The 17,066-nt window shown below is 42.8% G+C and overlaps 1 protein-coding gene across 8 annotated transcripts in view; it reads right to left on the bottom strand.

Moving 5' to 3' along the window:
- DCX (doublecortin) overlaps positions 1 to 17,066 on the bottom strand; it is a 91,753-nt gene that overhangs the window by 52,776 nt on the left and 21,911 nt on the right. For all 8 annotated transcript variants that reach the window (XM_032701760.1, XM_032701763.1, XM_032701767.1 and 5 more), the window contains exon 3: positions 16,393 to 16,733. In XM_032701760.1, coding sequence (XP_032557651.1) covers positions 16,393 to 16,733 — 341 coding nt within the window. The remainder of the gene's footprint in view (positions 1 to 16,392; positions 16,734 to 17,066) is intronic.

Genomic DNA, 17,066 nt, shown 5'->3' with positions numbered 1-17,066 from the left:
ATATAAAGGGCTGACTGTTGAAGAGCATCATCGGTTCACCGGTGAGAAGCAAGTCCAAACTGTAGCATCAAGTAACAACAGGGCAAAGAAAGAGCAGCCAAGAGGGACTGGAGCTGCAACAAGAGAGTAGGCATGGAGCAACAAGCTTCTGCAGCGAGAAATAAACTAAAACAAAAGACTGGTTTGGAAAAGCTCTGGCAGTGGAAATAACAGGACACATATACATCGTTTTCTTCCAAATGGCCAGCTAGCCACTGCTGCTTGTAAAGCTGTGCACACATTGTGTGCTGGGTTAGTGGTTTATCTGCAGCTGCCTGAGAGCCACCCTATCTCTGCTGGCATAAAGAGGCATCTAAAAAAAGGCAATAGCAGGTCATCCAGGTGCCTGATTTGCACGCACAACTACCTGCACAACCAGGAGAAGAAGAGATACAAATGTAAGCCTTCTGAGGCTGAGAAAAGGAGCCTCTGTGTGTAATGCAATTAGTTCCCTGCTGTGATGTGAAACACCCTGGTGCATCCTTATTTTCAGAGGTAACAATTCAGGAACGGGGCTGGTCTCCTCCTTGTCATAGAAGGCCTTGGATACATAGGTTGTGGCCTGTGGAAGTGTTCTAGAGACTTCAGTGAGCTTTGGACGAGGCTCCATAGCTGGGCAAGAATTAAGTCTCCATGACTGAGAGATTAATACATATCTATATAGAAAAGGATGAGTTCAAGGCACTTCTCAGGTCCTGTGATGGGTACTTCAGCCTTTTTAATACTTCTTTGAGGCTGCATAATAATGTAAATTACAGGTTTATTCAGAATGATACCACATGCACTGATGGACACGTCTTTCAGCTTGAGCAGTGGAAGCCCAGGGCTCAGTGAGCAGTGCCCAGCTGCAAGGCACAACCTGGATTGCTGCAGGGCTCAGCAGGGAATCCTTTTCTTCCCACTCCTACAGACCCAACTGTACTGCCCGAGGGAGCATTTCCAGCTAAAGCAAAGAGTCAACCAGGGGCAAAATGAAGGACTTGGTAGGCTAATGGTCTCATTTGGTGTGGCAAATCCTCTGAAATTCACTAACAATTTAGGAACATAATACCCTCACCTTTACTAGTGACATGCTTCAGTATTCCTTACAAATCAGAGGCCACGCTTTCCCTACTTCACAAACTTACACCCAGTGATTTTTCTCAAAATAGGACTCAGACAAACTGCCTAATAGGAACGTCTTTGCCCCTGAACACTGGGAGGATTAAGGTGTGAAATTCCTATTAGGGCAAGGGGATTAGGCTGTTGCATTTACATAAGGATTTGACACAGGGGATCAGTTCATGGGTGGGTGTGCACAGGCTGTGAGGGGCTAATAGCTGATGTTTCAGAAGACAGGGAAGCTCCTCCTTCACAAATGTGCTTACATCTTTCTGCATGATGCTGCTTGGAAAGGCCAATTCCTTCTTCATCCCTCCAGTGATCACTCTAAACCTTAAAAAGCATGAGCTACAGGATTGCCCCGATTATTGTCTCGATACATTTACGTCTGAGGCAGCACATTGGAAAGTAATCAGTGAGGAAAACTGCCAGATTTGGAATCAACAAAATCTATGTAAATACCCATGCACTCAAAAAATATCTGGGGAGCACCAGCTCAGGGATGAAAACTATGCCATAAGTACCTTTATGGGAGTGACAAAAGGTTTTTGGATCAAAAAAAGAGACTATAGCTCAAACATGTGTTTTTTAACAAAGAAATGGCACCCGGACCTCTGTCTCTTCACTGAAATGGTTCATGTAATACAGCCCTGTGCAGACACATGGACATAAAAAAGGTCCAAAGCCCCCGAGTGTCCCCTACAACACCTGCTACTACAGCTCACAAGTGTGAGGCACTAAAATTCAGAGTCCTCATTCTCACAATCAGATCAGAAGATCACACCAACTTACTCCATTGCCTCAGCAGCTCTGCATGCAAGATTTAGCACTTTGTGAGGCAGGTACATTTCCACTTCAATCTTCCCTGATTTTAGCCCTAGAAACAGAGCAGCCCAAATTCTCGAAAGGTGGTTTTAGTTTTTTTGTACTTCAGGGCTTTTGGTTAGGTAAGAAAATGCAGAAATCAACAACACTTTCTGGTCCTGAGTTTTAACAGCAGGTCCTTAGAACATTCATACATCAGTTTATCCGTGTTAAAGTGCATTTCATCAGTGAACTGCAAATATTCAGTGTTAGGGTTTACTTGTTTGGTTACCATCTAGCCCCTTGCATAAGTAAATTACCCAAAAGCAGCTAACACCTGACCAGAAATTATATACTTGAGGAGCAGTGTACTCTTTTCAGGTAGAGAAGTCATTATTAGCTGTTTCATAGATGTGACCTGCACAGCATAGGATTATTACAAAGAATGAACAGGCGGGCAGTCACACACTGGATTAAGGAACAATGATTCATAAATCCAAATCCCTGTCTCACATGTTGCTTTTATATAGAACCTGGTGAAAGCCTGCTTGAACCAGCAGTGGAAATCATGCCTTTTAATTTTATTCCTGCATTTCTGAAATAACAGGCCACTTCAGGCACTTACTGTCACTTCCCTGATTCTGGAAGAAAAAGGTGGATGTTAAAGGAGCCATAAATAGTATCTGCTAGTGTTCCCTTTTCTATTATGTTGACTTTGATTCAGGTCCCTGCAATTAACAGGAACAAGAGAAAGACAAATAAAATTATCCCAGCTGTTTGTGGCGGACAGCCCTGGCCTCCCAGCTGAGAGCTCTTTGTGCTGCGGAGAGCGTCACCAAGCAACCAGCCCTTGCAGCTGCCAGGCTACAAAAAAGAAGTGAAAGCATGACTTATGGAAAGGAAGCACATGTGAAGGTTGGGACTAAATCAATCTCTGCTTTGTCTCCTGCCTAAATATGGCACCAGAGATCACCCTCAACGGATCTTACCCGCTGAGGGGGCAGAACCCGGATGCTTATTTTGTTTTAGAAGCCAGATCCTTGGAGGACTAAACCCAGGTATTCTCTAAGCTGTATCTGGATGCAATGAAAAGAAGAGGTATTCAGCCTGTTATGATGCTATTGAGACTTAGTATTCTTCATCAATCTTAGCTGGTGGTCCAAAAAGCAGCAGAAGGTGGCCCCCGATACAGCTGCCAGAATGACTATATTGTCCCAGTTGTAAGTCAAACCCACGTGTAAGTCAAGTGGAGGTGAAAAAAAGATTGTCTGATAATTGAAACAATATGGCAAGGAAAGCAAAGCAAACAGGCAAATCCCCATGCACACAGGCAGGGAAGGAAAAAATGGAGAGCTAAATGACCATTCAAACTGTGCTCTATGTATTACTGACTGTATAGCAGTGCTAGCTAGCAGTGCTAGCTCTTAGAAAACTGTTAGGAATTGGTACTAGACATTCTTCCTGAAGAATCTAGGAAGGGCTGATAAACCCTGATAACCATCCCTGAACCATATAATCCTTCCAGCTCTCAGCTGTCTTAAAACTGGGTCCTCTTCTGTTTTACAAAAAAACAGCTAAGACATAGATGTGTGAAAACTTTTGCGACTTGGACATCAAAGGCAAATTGACAAACTCATTTCAGCCTCCCTATGAGTTTAAATGTGTCACAGCACCCCTGCCTGAAAACACCAAATTAATTGCCTTACCCTCAGTCAAACACTGCAGCTGAATCTAGGATTCATGCCAGGAGCCCCGAGACCCACTCTTGAATCCGTGAAGCACGTTGTCTCTCATCTGTGACATATTTCCTGTAGCAACTACCTTCTTCTGGGTTTGAGAAAAAGAAGGTCTTTGTGAGCTATGCTTAGAAAAAAAACAAGTTGGTTTTCACTGGTATTAACTACTATGCAATCTGTAGATTAGTGCTCAATGCACTTTTGACCCAACTTCATTTTTCCTTATCACTGTCCATTGTACACTACATTGAACACTTCACACGTGCAACTGGAAACAACCCAAACAATGAATGTCAGGATCAGATGGCATTTTTTACAGCATCTCTTTTCTGGAAGAAAAAGCCTTTTGCAGAAACAGTGTAAAATGGAGCAGTTCTACACTGTTTGGCACTAAATCAGTACTTGCTGCCAAGAGCAGTGCAAAAACTTTATGAAGAAGCTCATGATATGGATAAAAATTCAAGGAAAAGCAGACATTTCAAAAGCTGTTCTCCATTTTAAAACTGCAAGAAATGCCAAGATTGTAAAGATCTCTGCTGCTCTGCAGTGCTAAAAATAACATTTGCCAACAACTCTGTCGAGTCTCTTATACAAAATTCAGCCTTATGGTTTTCATTTTGATTGTGAAACGTATACATCATTTTGCAACCCTCTGTGACTAGGGTTGTCTAAAATGAAGGAAATCCCCAGTACCATTTACTCCCAAAATATTAAAATTCAATAGAAGAAAAAAGATACTTCAAATTTCAGCATTAAAAATTTTCAGCGTCGGTATTAAGAGATGTAAGTTCTTGTTTCTAATCCGTTATGAAGGGCTTTCAAGTAGGCAAGAATAACATTCTTAGTTCCTAATGTTGGCTATCTGACTCGACTCTTTGATACACTTAATTTACATGTAATCCTGCAGCCTGCCAACAGTTGATAAGGTTCCTGATATCTGCACATTTGAGAAAGGGAAGTTTAGTTCATGATGGGCTAAAGCTGAGCTCCGTGATGGAAGGCTGCTCACATTTAAGGTTTCAAATAGATTTTTGCTTGTCTGCAAATTCTCCTTAGCATTTCTCCCTAAATAACTTATCTGCTAAGTTTAAAATTCATGACAAAGTCGAAATGGCTGCACTGGATTTTTGCTTATTTCCATTACTAAAGTATTTTATGGGCTCCTGTTAATATCAGGCGATGTGAAGAATGGTGAAGGGTGTATTTTTCTCTCCACTCCAATGATACCATTTTGTAGACAAAAAGACCGCAAAAGTTACATATGAAAAAAGTGTTTGAGAGAAGTTACAAATCCTGAGTTAATGGCTCTACAGCACAGGACACCTGACTGAAGAATGCACAAATATGTATACATCAAGAGCAAAACTTTTACAAGCACTGTCTGACCTGGCCTTGAACACTTCCAGAGATGGGGCAGCCACAGCTTCTCTGGGCAACCTGTGCCAGAGTTTGACCACCCTCATTGTAAAAAACTTCTTCCTTATAGCTAATCTATATCTACCCTCTTTTAGTTTAAAACCATTACCCCTTGTCCCATTGCAACAGATTCTGCTAAAAATTTGTCCCCATTTTTCTTTTAAGTCCCCTTATAGTACTGAAAGGCTGCGGTAAGATATCCCTAAGATATTTGTCACCTGGCTGTGGAAAGTTAGGGCATTCCCCATCTGCAGAGCTACAGCTACAGCTTCTCCCAATACCTTTTCATAACTAGATGCCCTGGACCTCCAGAGGAAGTTAGCCTGGGTGCCAGGTCATCTCCATATCCCAGCCACAGGGAACTCCCAGGCTCGTGCTTGCAGGCACAAAACTACACCAAGACTTGGCAGCTATGGAGAGCCATGTGAGCCCAGGTGATTTAGAACCCAACACTCCAGAGCACACATACTCTGACCATTTGTAACCTGCTTCGTGCTTCACCAAAGTCCCAGTTACACCACACTGACAAGGATCACCAAGAACCTGCCTGAGCTACCCCACCCCTTCCAGCAGCTTCAGAAGATTGGAGCATTGCAGAGGGCTGCAGTGCAGCACAGTCACTGGAGAAGATACCTATTTGCTTCCATATTCTGAGACACATCGGAAAAGGCAAAGAGGTGAACTGGAAAGGTAAATGGAATACAGCAATATTTTAAAAAGCTGCTCCTTCCTGTGTGAATTTTGAATGCATACCATATGCTTTAGCATGCTGTTTTGATTCTGTGCTAAGCTATTATTTACTAGCCTGCCTCAGCAAGACTAATTTTCTTTGCAGAATAGTTATTTTTAATTTAAAAGATAAGTATAAGAATAATTTCTTCCAGTGTGTGCTGCTCTGCATTTACAATCATCCATTACACTGCCTGTTCGTCTCAGCAAGTCTCTCACTTGTCTCCCAACTTTCTTTACTACCATAATTCTTTCATTGTCTTCACCAAGTGCTTCTACCTCCAGATCACCCAAGAAGACAATAAACCCCGTTTGATACTTAATTTTTGGTCAAGTATCTTGATACTTAATTTTTACTCTGATAAAAAGTTATTTCTACCCTGGTTTCTTCTTCTAAGCCTGTTCCTCACCTGTGGTAACATTTACTCTTCTTATCACTACCACAGGTCCGTTTACAGGTTCTTGAAGGAGTCTTTCTTTCCTTATGACTTTTTGAAGTCCAAATGAAGTCCACTATCTCTCTCCCATACATGATCTTATTTCTTCTATTACTCTATACTAATAGATTAACAAGGTGAAAGGGGTTTTTTTCATGGTCTAACCCTGTTATGCCACATTGTTTTTTCACAGTTTTCTCTCTCAGCTGATTTATCTAGTACAGAGGCTGAGTTTCCTGGTGTATTTTCACCACGAGACATACAGAGGAGAACAGTTCCATCAGTCACCATTCCCAGCCTCTCTGTTCCCCTTGCAGCACTATTATGGGCATGAGGGAGTGAGGAAGGGCACAAGAGATTACATCAAGAGCGCAGGGACACAGCAGTGACTTGAGGAAATACTTCTTTCACAGAATCAGGCACACACCACAAGGTGCTTTCCTTAACCAATTATTCTCTCCTGTTCAGAGGACCTGAATAAAACACCTGTGGCCATAAGCTGTTCTCCCAGTAGCACAGGGAGCATGGCCAGGAGTTTCAGATGGTGGCTTGAACTGCTCTGCCACAGCCAGGGATTGATGTCTGCAGCCAAGCAGTGGCAGAACCAGAACTGTGGGTCCTGCAACCGCAGGGGACCGAGCACCAGATCAGCAGCACGGAGCAGATGGTGAGGGCAGGGGAGCAGGAGGAAGGAGCTGGAGTCCTGCTCTCCCCTGCTGCCCCGCAGGCTCACTGGCTGCATAATTATTCCTGTGGTGCCAATAAAGCTCGTTGTTCTCATTGTCCTCCAGATAACAGAGCTCAGACCTGGAGGACTGGCAGGACTGACCTCTCACGCCAGTTCTGACTGAAGCAAAATACCCTGGAAAAATCTTCCTACTGAATGGTGCATATTATCTCATCTTCCCCATGTCTGGTTTTTGTCCATTTTGTTCATAATTAAGTCCCCTATTTGGGGGGGAAAAAAAAAATAATTAGTAAAGGCAGGATATATCTTACACCTGCTCTAGCTGAAAAATCCTATATCTGGAGTACTTTTAAAGATAAAAAATGAGAAAAAAAGCACCATAATCTAATACATACTGATTTCCTATTTATTTTAGATTATGTGGATAACATTTAAACTGTTAATAACAATGATGTTTGCCTTTATCTCAAAGAACAATTTAAAAGTAAGCAAACATTTTCAAAGTGCAGTTAAAAACTGCAGTAGTAAAAGCAGTAAGGACTGCCTTTTGTTCTGGTTTATTAGGATGAGGGACGAAAAAGCAATAACATGACTCAAGGATATCTCTGTCAGATCAATACAGTCCCTGGGATCCTTTAACTAAAGGGAGAGTTTAGATTGCTTAGACAGCAAGTTGAGATGCAGAGCTGTGTTCTACAGCACCTAGTTAAATGTATTTATACAGACAGAAATACATGTGTGTACTCATACACACACTGCTTGCTTTCAACCAGGGAACCAGAACTATGTCTGTTAGTACAGACTATTAATATATATCTACTATACATCTACCAACATTCAGCAAGTCCTGGCTGCGTGTTCACAGGGGAGAGGGTGTTGTCTGATGGCTTGGAGCAGTGAGTGCTCTGGTTATTAGCCCTGCTAATTTTTCTGTATTCAGCCTGAACAAATCTCCAGGAGCAGGCCTGCAATTCCAGCTCTGTATGATAATTGATTTGGCGCAGCCTGAGGAGCCCTGAACACTGGAATAGCCCTCAGCTTTTGCGGCTTCTCTCTGCACCTCCCCACATATGCAGGCCTACCTTAGCCAGCTCTGAAAATCTGGGTGGACTGGATCCAGATTTTTTTCTCCTCAACTCCTTTAGACACACAATTCTGTGCCAGGATATTTTGTCATCCTTAGCAGAGCTGAGGGTGGATGGAGGCTGTTCTCCTCTGCACGTGAGCAAAGCTATCACTCCTTCCCTTGCTGTCCCATACAGAGACCTTTGACTGACATTAGCATCACGTTTAAAAGACAAAATGAGAAGGCTTTTGTCAACCTCTCACACTCAGTCTGGGCCCTTTGCAACATAGATTCCTTTCCTTGATATTTGAGCTCCATCAAGACACAGATACCACATACAAAAATGGATAATCACTGGTTCAGTTCCACGGGCAGTTTCGGGGACAAGAAAGAAGGAAATACTGTTGTGCTGGATGACAGCCCTTCACACCATTTCTTGCCAGACTCTGTTACCTGGCTGTTTGCCTTTACCTACACTTAGTGCAGGCTCTTCCTAGAGAAGAGTGTGAGCTGTGTCATAACTTACCCGCTACTGAGTGGAAACAGCCTTTTGGTTGAAGGCCAGTAAGAGCTGAGAAGGAAAAAGAAGTGGTTTCAGGCAGATGAAAAGAACAGGCAGAACTTGCAACAAGATGTGGAATATGGCACCAACCACTATGAGAATCTCGAGGTGTCTCACACAAGGTGAATTCAGGGGGGTATTCACTCACTCTGTGAGCTACTGCAGGGAGGGAGAGGTGAGCAAACATACTATACATGATACCACTCACAGCCTAAGACTAAGACTTACAAACACACCAGAATAAGAAAGACATTTTCCCATTACAAACAGGGAAAATACAAATATTTGGTTATTTTAGGTGATCAAAAGAAATAAGACATTTACTAGAGCCCACACCTTGAGGCAGACACTTGCTCACAGTCCTTTCAGTGTAACCTGGTCTCTCTCAGAGCAGGAGGGACTCCATTCACACTAGTGGGACTACCACTGGAGCATCAAAAAAGGAACAGAAACTTAGTTTCTCAAGACGATACAAACTAGCAATGAGAAAAAAAACAAACTACAGGGCTTTCGGGTCTGTCCTCAGCTCCAGATATTCAGCCTTATTTCTCTTGCTCATTTTCAGCCCATTTATTCCTAGATAAACCCTCTGGCACTACAGTGAATAATCCTCTTCTCTCTTGGGATTCAGGGTGAAAAGGGAACATGTCACTCTGTATGACAGAAAGAGCTGCTAAAATAAAGATGCCAGTGAGGACTGAATTTTTAGCATACGTCTCTTTTGGGGTGTGAATAGCACCAGGATGCAGTAATAAGGGCCACATACTTAGAGGTCACCAGGTCGGATCTGACTGCATCTTTCAATAATTTTGACAGCCTGCCATCTGTGACACAAGTAGCAGGTGTTTGTGTGAGGCTTGGTCAGTACGTGGCTGCTAGTAACACTCACGTTACCAGAAAATCAACCATTTCCAGCGAGCAGCAGCACAACTCTGGAGCCTGCCTGTGGACTGGGAGCCCTGTTGCCTTCAGAGGACAACAGATTCACCACAGCCAGTGTCTGCATAACAGTGAAATGCCAACGAATGCACAGCACCAAAGCCCTGTGGGTGACAGGCAGGAGCACGATACCTCATCCAGAACCTGAGGCTGAGGCAAAGCAAGCAAAACAGCCAGCAAAGACTGCAAGATCATGGTCTCCTCTGCTGTCCCCCTTGCTCCACACATAGAATTATGGAATGGTTCGTGTTGACAGGGATCTTAGAGATTATCTAGTTCCACTCCCCTGCCATGGTCAGGGACACATTTTACTAGACAAGGTTTCTCCAAGCCCCATCCAACCTGGCCTTGAACACTTCCAGGGATAGGGCAGCCACAGCTTCTTTGGGAAACTTGTGCCAGTGTCTCATGGTAAAGAATTTCTTCCCAATATAATTTAAACCTGCTCTCTAATAGTTTAAAGCCATTGCCCCTTGTCCTGTCACTCCATGCCTTGGGGAGCTGGTTGGAGACCACACTGATGTCAACCAAGTCAGTCTCAATGCTCACAGGAGAACAGGTTTGATCAAGACTTTAGCTGCTGAGATCAGCCTGCTTCTGCTTTAAGAAGTACAGGGGTTAAGATTCACAGTGTTCCAGATAGGCCCCTTTTCACCCAGATTCTGTGGCCCACAGACCTAAGGAAACAGAAATTAATAAGCATGAGGTTTCTGAATAACATCTCCGAAAGTCTTCTGAATATTTTATCATAAGTACTTAGGCATACATTCATGGAAGCTCAGCTTATTCATTCTAGCGAATGCTAAAATCCTTGAGGGATACCTGCGGACTAATTGGTTTTGTCTGTGTTAGTGTCTAGTCACTGCATGAATCAGTGCTGAACTTCCAGCTTAGACTAAGAGCTCCCTAAAGATAGAGAACTAGGCTGTGTTGTCTGGCGCTGTAAGTGACTTGGGTTCAGGAGTTCTTCAGTCCATACATTATTACTAATCCTCCTTGCATGACACATGGCTGCTAGGGAGGAGTAATCTCACGCAAACACTCCAAGTCAGAGCAGTCTGAAGCAGCACTGAGCAGGAGTGAAGCTGGGAGTTAATCCCCATTCTGGGGGGGGGGGGAGGCAGCTGTGGGCAAAGATCCTGCCTGCACTGTTCCCCTGCCAGACCTTGAGATCCAGATCTGTCCTCTTGGTATCCAAAGGGGAGATTTATGTGAGGCCTGGCAAATCTCAGCAGTTAACAAGAGAGGAAAAGACTGAGAAGGAGATGCAAACCAGATAAAATTTTATTGTTACAGCTTTGTGCAGCAGGGAGGGAAGGTGGGACTCGCTGCTCCCCTGTTAGCACTGGCTGCTACAGAACCTTTTGCAGAAGGTGGGACACCAAACACACTTGCACCCGTCTCTTGCTCTTCCCTACTGTTTGCTTTGGGGCTAGATCCCTGCTTTCCACACATGCATGAAACTGCTTTGTCCTGAAGTTATTCCAATGCAGATTTTCAATATCCCAAAGGTCAACTATCCAGTCTTAAAAGGATGAGGAGTTCTGACACCCTTTCCCTCAACATGTGTAATAACACAAGCCAATTTGCTTGCTTTGTAACCTTGAACCTCATGCCTCAGGGTGTGAGTTAACTATCCCCAGATATTCCCTAGCAGGAATAATCCCTCTGATCTTTCAGCAATGCAAATGATATTTAGGTACATCACGGAGGTATTCACCTTCTTGAACACCAATTACAGATTACAGATGTTAGAGGTATTTTTTATGTTGTGCTTGTTCTATGTCTCATTGACACAATTTCATTAATACAATCAATACAGCTACACTGTCTCAACAGAGTTTGGTCCACTGCTGGTACCTAGACTTGAATTTTTTAATAGTTTGTTTCAAAATACCAGCTTAAATTCAGTGCAGAAGTTCCAAAGTTTGGTTGGCTTCTTCACTGTAACTTGTATGGATGCCTCTAAGGAATATTTTTACTAGTAGCACAGTACTTAGGAGATGTTTTATCAAAAAAAGTCCCAACATTAAACTTGTTGTGAGCTTAGTCATCCTACTTCTCCTTCTGTGGTTGCTGCCCTTCCTCAAGAAGGCAGAAGATGCAAAAAATCTAAAATGAAATGGCAACTTCTTCCCTGGCCAGGAGGGGTGGGCTGGTCCCCAAGGCACTGGCATCAGCTTTGCAAACAGAGAATGAACTTCACTCATCACCTGCCATTTGATATCCTTATCAAAGCAAAGGCTGCTAGAGGGGACCATTTTATTAAGGCTAGAAATTCTTTGGGGAGAACAGTCACACGTGCCCTGACATATGGAAATGTATGTAATTTCATCTGATGAGACAGCTAACACTCAGATGGAACAGCAGCACTCTGTCTGGAACAGGTAACACCCAATGAATAGTGCATGTGTGACTTCTCCCTGTGCTTGATGATTTCAAAGGCCAGAAGAGATCATTGCATGCTATTATGGCTAAAAACACAGTCTGTTCCCTGCTTGTCGACCAGAATATCTATATTCAAGTGGAACTGAACAGCACAAGCTCTCCCTGCTCTGAACAACTCCTTATTCTGCTTATTTGGTGATGCTAATTGATGGGTCACAGGATGGGGTATTTAGTTAATTAAGACATGGAAATACATCAGATGGAGAAAAAGCTGGAATTCCATACCACAAAAAAAATTTTAATACCAAAGTACAACTGAGCTCGCCTGATGAATTTCTATCACTCCAGACTATCACTGATTCAGCCAATGGCCAAAAAAAGGGATTTTTGTCCCTACATCTCTTCACACACTTGCCGAACAACTCACAGATCTTGGAATAAAATACAGTGCAGAAAAAGAGAAGTTCAGTGTGTACAGAAGACATCAGCTTTTATGGGTCACTTCTTAACAGCAGGAATGAATGCAGACAGACTCCACTTGCAAAGTAAGGTGCAGAAAGCAGATGGGCGCTGGGCTGTTGGTGATGAAACAGCCTCCTCTTTCCCAGGAAACACCAACTTATTGTACACCATGGTGAGAAAGAAGCTCAAGCACAAGTAGGACAGTAAATCTGCACGACGTTTGCAAAGTCTACTTCAAACTAATGCATTCAAAATATCCAAATGCAACTTCATCCACAGTCTCAAATTCTGTTTTCTAATTTATTAGAAACGTTGTTCTAATATTGACGACACCAGGCAGAAACTGTCACCATATGTTTATAAAGTACCCAGTGCTCCCAGGAATCCAGACTCATTTGGGACACTGGATATAACTAAGAGTTTAAAAAAGGAGACAGAATGTACCAAAACAACTATTTTCCAGCATGATCCATAGACCCGACCAAATTAAATCCTGCATACGTGTATTTTAATTATATATATCACCCATCTCAGCACAACAGCAGTTGTAGTTATGGAACCAACCACTGAATTTGGTCCATTATAGCATTTGTGTAAGGCACTGAATTCTTTGACTTATACTATTTCCTATATGTCCATGGAATTTCCAAAGATAAATCCCCATTGTGATTCCCTCTCATTTTCGGTCAAATATTTGAAACTCCTTTTGAGCTCAGGGGTGTCCATCAAGAGGTGATGATATGCTCCAAGAAGGGAAGGATCTTGAGCACAGACAGGCGCAAGGCAGTAGAAATATGTGCAAGACCAACTTAAATAAACTACTTAAACACAAGATGCTAATTTAGCAGTTTCAAGAGCCGTATTTTTACAGCCAACCCAAGACATAAAAAGAAACAAAATTTCATTGGAATAACGTAACCTCATTGTTGCTTTGAGTGTTGCATTTATTCAAATACAGCCCATCCAGCCCTCAATTATCTGCTTTCTCACTCCAACTGCAGCAGATCTGCAGTGCATAGCAATGTAATTATTCACACACCACTCTGTCGTTGCCACCACTGCCTGTACTTCTAAAGCATCTTGATTACTCTGCTGATGAGCACCATGGAAATGCCTATAAATAAAATAATCATCTCCCCTCATTAAGTTCCAGCTCATGGACTGAGGAAGGATGATTTTCCTTTGTATGTTCCTTTTGTAAATTCTATCACTTCACAACAGAGGGAGCAACGTGCCTCTGATGACACTCAAAGAGACAGACTGTCAGGATTCTTGTCAGTATTTCAGCTTTGAGCAGCTTGTGGTTTTGCATGAATATTTTCTCCTGAAAATAAAATGCTGTTTGTCAAAATTATGCATTCAGTAATCCCTTTCTAATGTCAGAATCAGACATGCAAAAACCCCTAATGTCATGTCAGGAGGTCAGATTTTATGGAGCAGTATGTCATGGAAACCCCAACAGCAAGCACTGCATCCACAGCAGAAGTCTCTGGTTCTAACTTCATCACTAAGAACACACATAGGTAGAAAATTTCAAATAAGCTTAGATATAATAAAAAACAAACACTGAAGGAAACTTTCCAATAAAAACCAAGCCTTGGTGAAACAGGTTTGCCCTTCAAGAAGCTTTGACATTAATTGTTGCTGCAAACAAATATCACACATCCCCTTATTGTCAAATCACAAAATCTCTCTCTTTTCAATAACTGCAATACTGGGTGTACATTTACATATAGTGAAACTCCCAGTAGTGCCTCCAACACGCAATGAAATATCACATTTCATAAAATGGTGAATTATAAAGCCAGCGAAACAAGGTAAATGTGATATCTGTGATCAAGACTTTACTGAAATTACATTTCTGCAACAAAAACTGATGAAGTTGTCGGGTTGCCCCAGTCAGACCAGTGCTGAATTAAGGCCCCATTCACTGTACAGCTGTCAGAGTGTGACAGGAGGAAAACCAGGTTGCCTTTTAGTATCTGATTTAAGAAGAGTCATGTGTGGTGTGGTGCCTGCTATGAAGAGCAGTTGGCAGCAAGAATTACCAGGTTACAGAGATCTTTGTGTCCCTTGCTCAGCTGTAGCCATGTCCAAAGCAGTATCTCCCAAAAGAGATTGCAGCACTAACCCCCTGCTAACCCACAGCAGCACTACTCCAGGCAATCTGTGACTTGAGAGCAAGCAGCATCTCCCAGATCCCCACTTGGGAGTTAACACCATTGCACGGGCTGGTCACCAGGCCACAGGCTCAGGTCAGGCTATGGGCTGATCTTGTCTGGCTCTCCAGCCAGAGGTGAGGGGGAATCACCACTTACTCCTGTAACTGAAAGGGGGAGAAGAGAACAGTTTGATGGAAGCTTATGGGACATCCCTATTTCTGCACACCATCCAAAGTAACATCTCACCTCCCAAATGCCAGTTGTTCTCAAAGAACTGAGGCCATTCACAGTTTCAGATGAAGATCCTCATTCACAACTATGACAGCAAAGGTACTTGTTGTGCCAGCATGAGCAGGCAGCTGCTCTCAGATCAGATCTGTTTATTAAACCCTTTGTAAATCTACTGTTATCCAACAGGCATGATCCTGTGCCCATACATTATTTCCTCAGTGGGGACAGGTCATTTGATTCTCTCCTTCCTTACTCCTCAGTCTCTTCCAAGGTTTCCAGTACATCACTCCCTGTATCACAGCTTATTTACAGCATGCTACTGTATCTAAGGGTAGTGTAGCTGGAGAGTCACCTATTCATGTTAAAACTATATGTCTTAGGAAGGAAAAGCGCTGGGAGGAGACAAGTGGAAAGGTAAGCTGTGACAGGCAGGTGAGATTTTTGTATATCTGAAGCTAGAACCAGCCACAAACTAATATGCAGGATACAGAGGCTGGGATAAAGCAAGAATCATAGAATCACAAAATGGATTGGGTTGGAAGGGATCTTAAAGATCATCTAGTTCCAACCTCACTGTCATGGGCAGGGACACCAAAACATCAGACAGAGTAGAGGGACATGCTACTTTCAGCTCCCAGGCACTACACCTGGACTGTGCAGGACAGTTTATGAACCTGTATTTGGGGTTGGAAGGATGAATATTTTCATATGTAAAGTCTGAATGTTCATTGGACAGAGCTAGTACTTGAATAATTTTCTCCAGAGACAGCAAAGAGTTAATTTAAAGCAATAGCATCAATCCCTAGAATAGCCAGAGTCTAAACCCACACAAGAGCTGTGCTGCCTCACTCCAGAATCTGGAGCAAGGAAAACAGTGACAAAAATAAAATCATTCCTCAATTACAGAAGACAGAACTGTTAAATCAAGCTCAGAATTGTCCTTGAAGAATCTAGCTCTTCCCAGTTCTAAAATCAACCCCACATTCCTTTGAGGGTTTTCATAGATACAGCAATATGAAATCGCTCATTGCTGTGTAGCTGCTAACAAGAGACAGATGTTTCCTTCAGTTCCAGGAACATGTAGACATGAAGCTCATTATGATGACCCACTAAATACTTCTGACTCTTTCTGCATGTTACCTCTTCATGCATTTAGTCAAGAAAATGCAACACAATTCCGTGCTTTTCCTGCTAACCACAGAGCTGACCAGAAGAGCATGCTTGGAGCAATTGCTTGATCTTAGCAAGCCTTCATCAGAGGGCAAGAAAAGTCAAGCAACACATTTTCACTGAGTGAAGCCAAAGCTTGAGAGTTCCTGCAGTTACTCCAGAGCCAAATGAGCTGGTGGCTGTGAGCCACGTTATTTATTTAGCTGGTCCAGAAGACACACACCGCACGCCGGTGTGCAGGACGAGCATCTGTTCCACTCAGACCTTTGGCTACATTCTTTGCTTGATATTAATACCAGGGAAAATTTAGTAACTTAACCACTGGCATGAGAAGTCATACTTCTAAGAGAACAGATGGTAGTGATCATCTTGGCTTAATTTTAGGCTTCAAAAATTGTTCTGAGTCAGCAAAGCCTCAAGGGAAGAGAAAGGAAAAGGCGCAACATCTGTAAAACCTCTTACCTGTTTCCCATCCAAGGTATACAGCTTTTTGACCACTCCTGTCTCCAGTTTTATAGCTTCGGTGATGTCAGTGAGAACTTGCTCAAACGAATGGGCAGTCTTCTTGTTCAAGAGCACACGCACTGCCTTCCGGGGCTTCACCCCGCTGCGGATGATGGTCACCAGCTTGGGACGCACGAAATCTTTGTTCTCCTTCGCCTGGGCACTGTTGCTGCTGGCCAGAGACTGAGGTGCTTTCTGGTTGGCAGATGTCTTCACGTTGACAGACCAGTTGGGGTTGACGTTCTTGGTGTATTCCACCTTCTTGAAGAAGTTGTCAGATGAGCAGACGTAACTCTCCCCTTTTGAAAGAAGTGAAATTCTACAGTTACTACAAAAAGGCTGTTGGAAAACAGACACTATACTTTCCCCGATTAATCAGGCAAGCCATTGATAATTGTTTTCATCAGCACTTCCACGACAGTTTGTTATTAAAACATTTTGCCTTATTTTAATTTTATATTTATGATTATTTAAAATACGACTAGTATTTCCACAAACTAGGCTAGTCAGCCTTAGCTCACATGAACAAATATATACAAGCACTCAGTCACATGCACCAGGGATTAAAAAAGGTTGAATTATAAAGGTAGTTAGGTACTGGAAGATGCAACTAAGCTGCCTAAGAGCTCCAA

Source organism: Chiroxiphia lanceolata, chromosome 14 (genome assembly GCF_009829145.1).
Source record: "Chiroxiphia lanceolata isolate bChiLan1 chromosome 14, bChiLan1.pri, whole genome shotgun sequence".
Classification (NCBI taxonomy): domain Eukaryota; kingdom Metazoa; phylum Chordata; class Aves; order Passeriformes; family Pipridae; genus Chiroxiphia; species Chiroxiphia lanceolata.
Note: the sequence above shows the minus strand (reverse complement) of the source record. Positions and strands in the feature narration are given on the sequence as shown.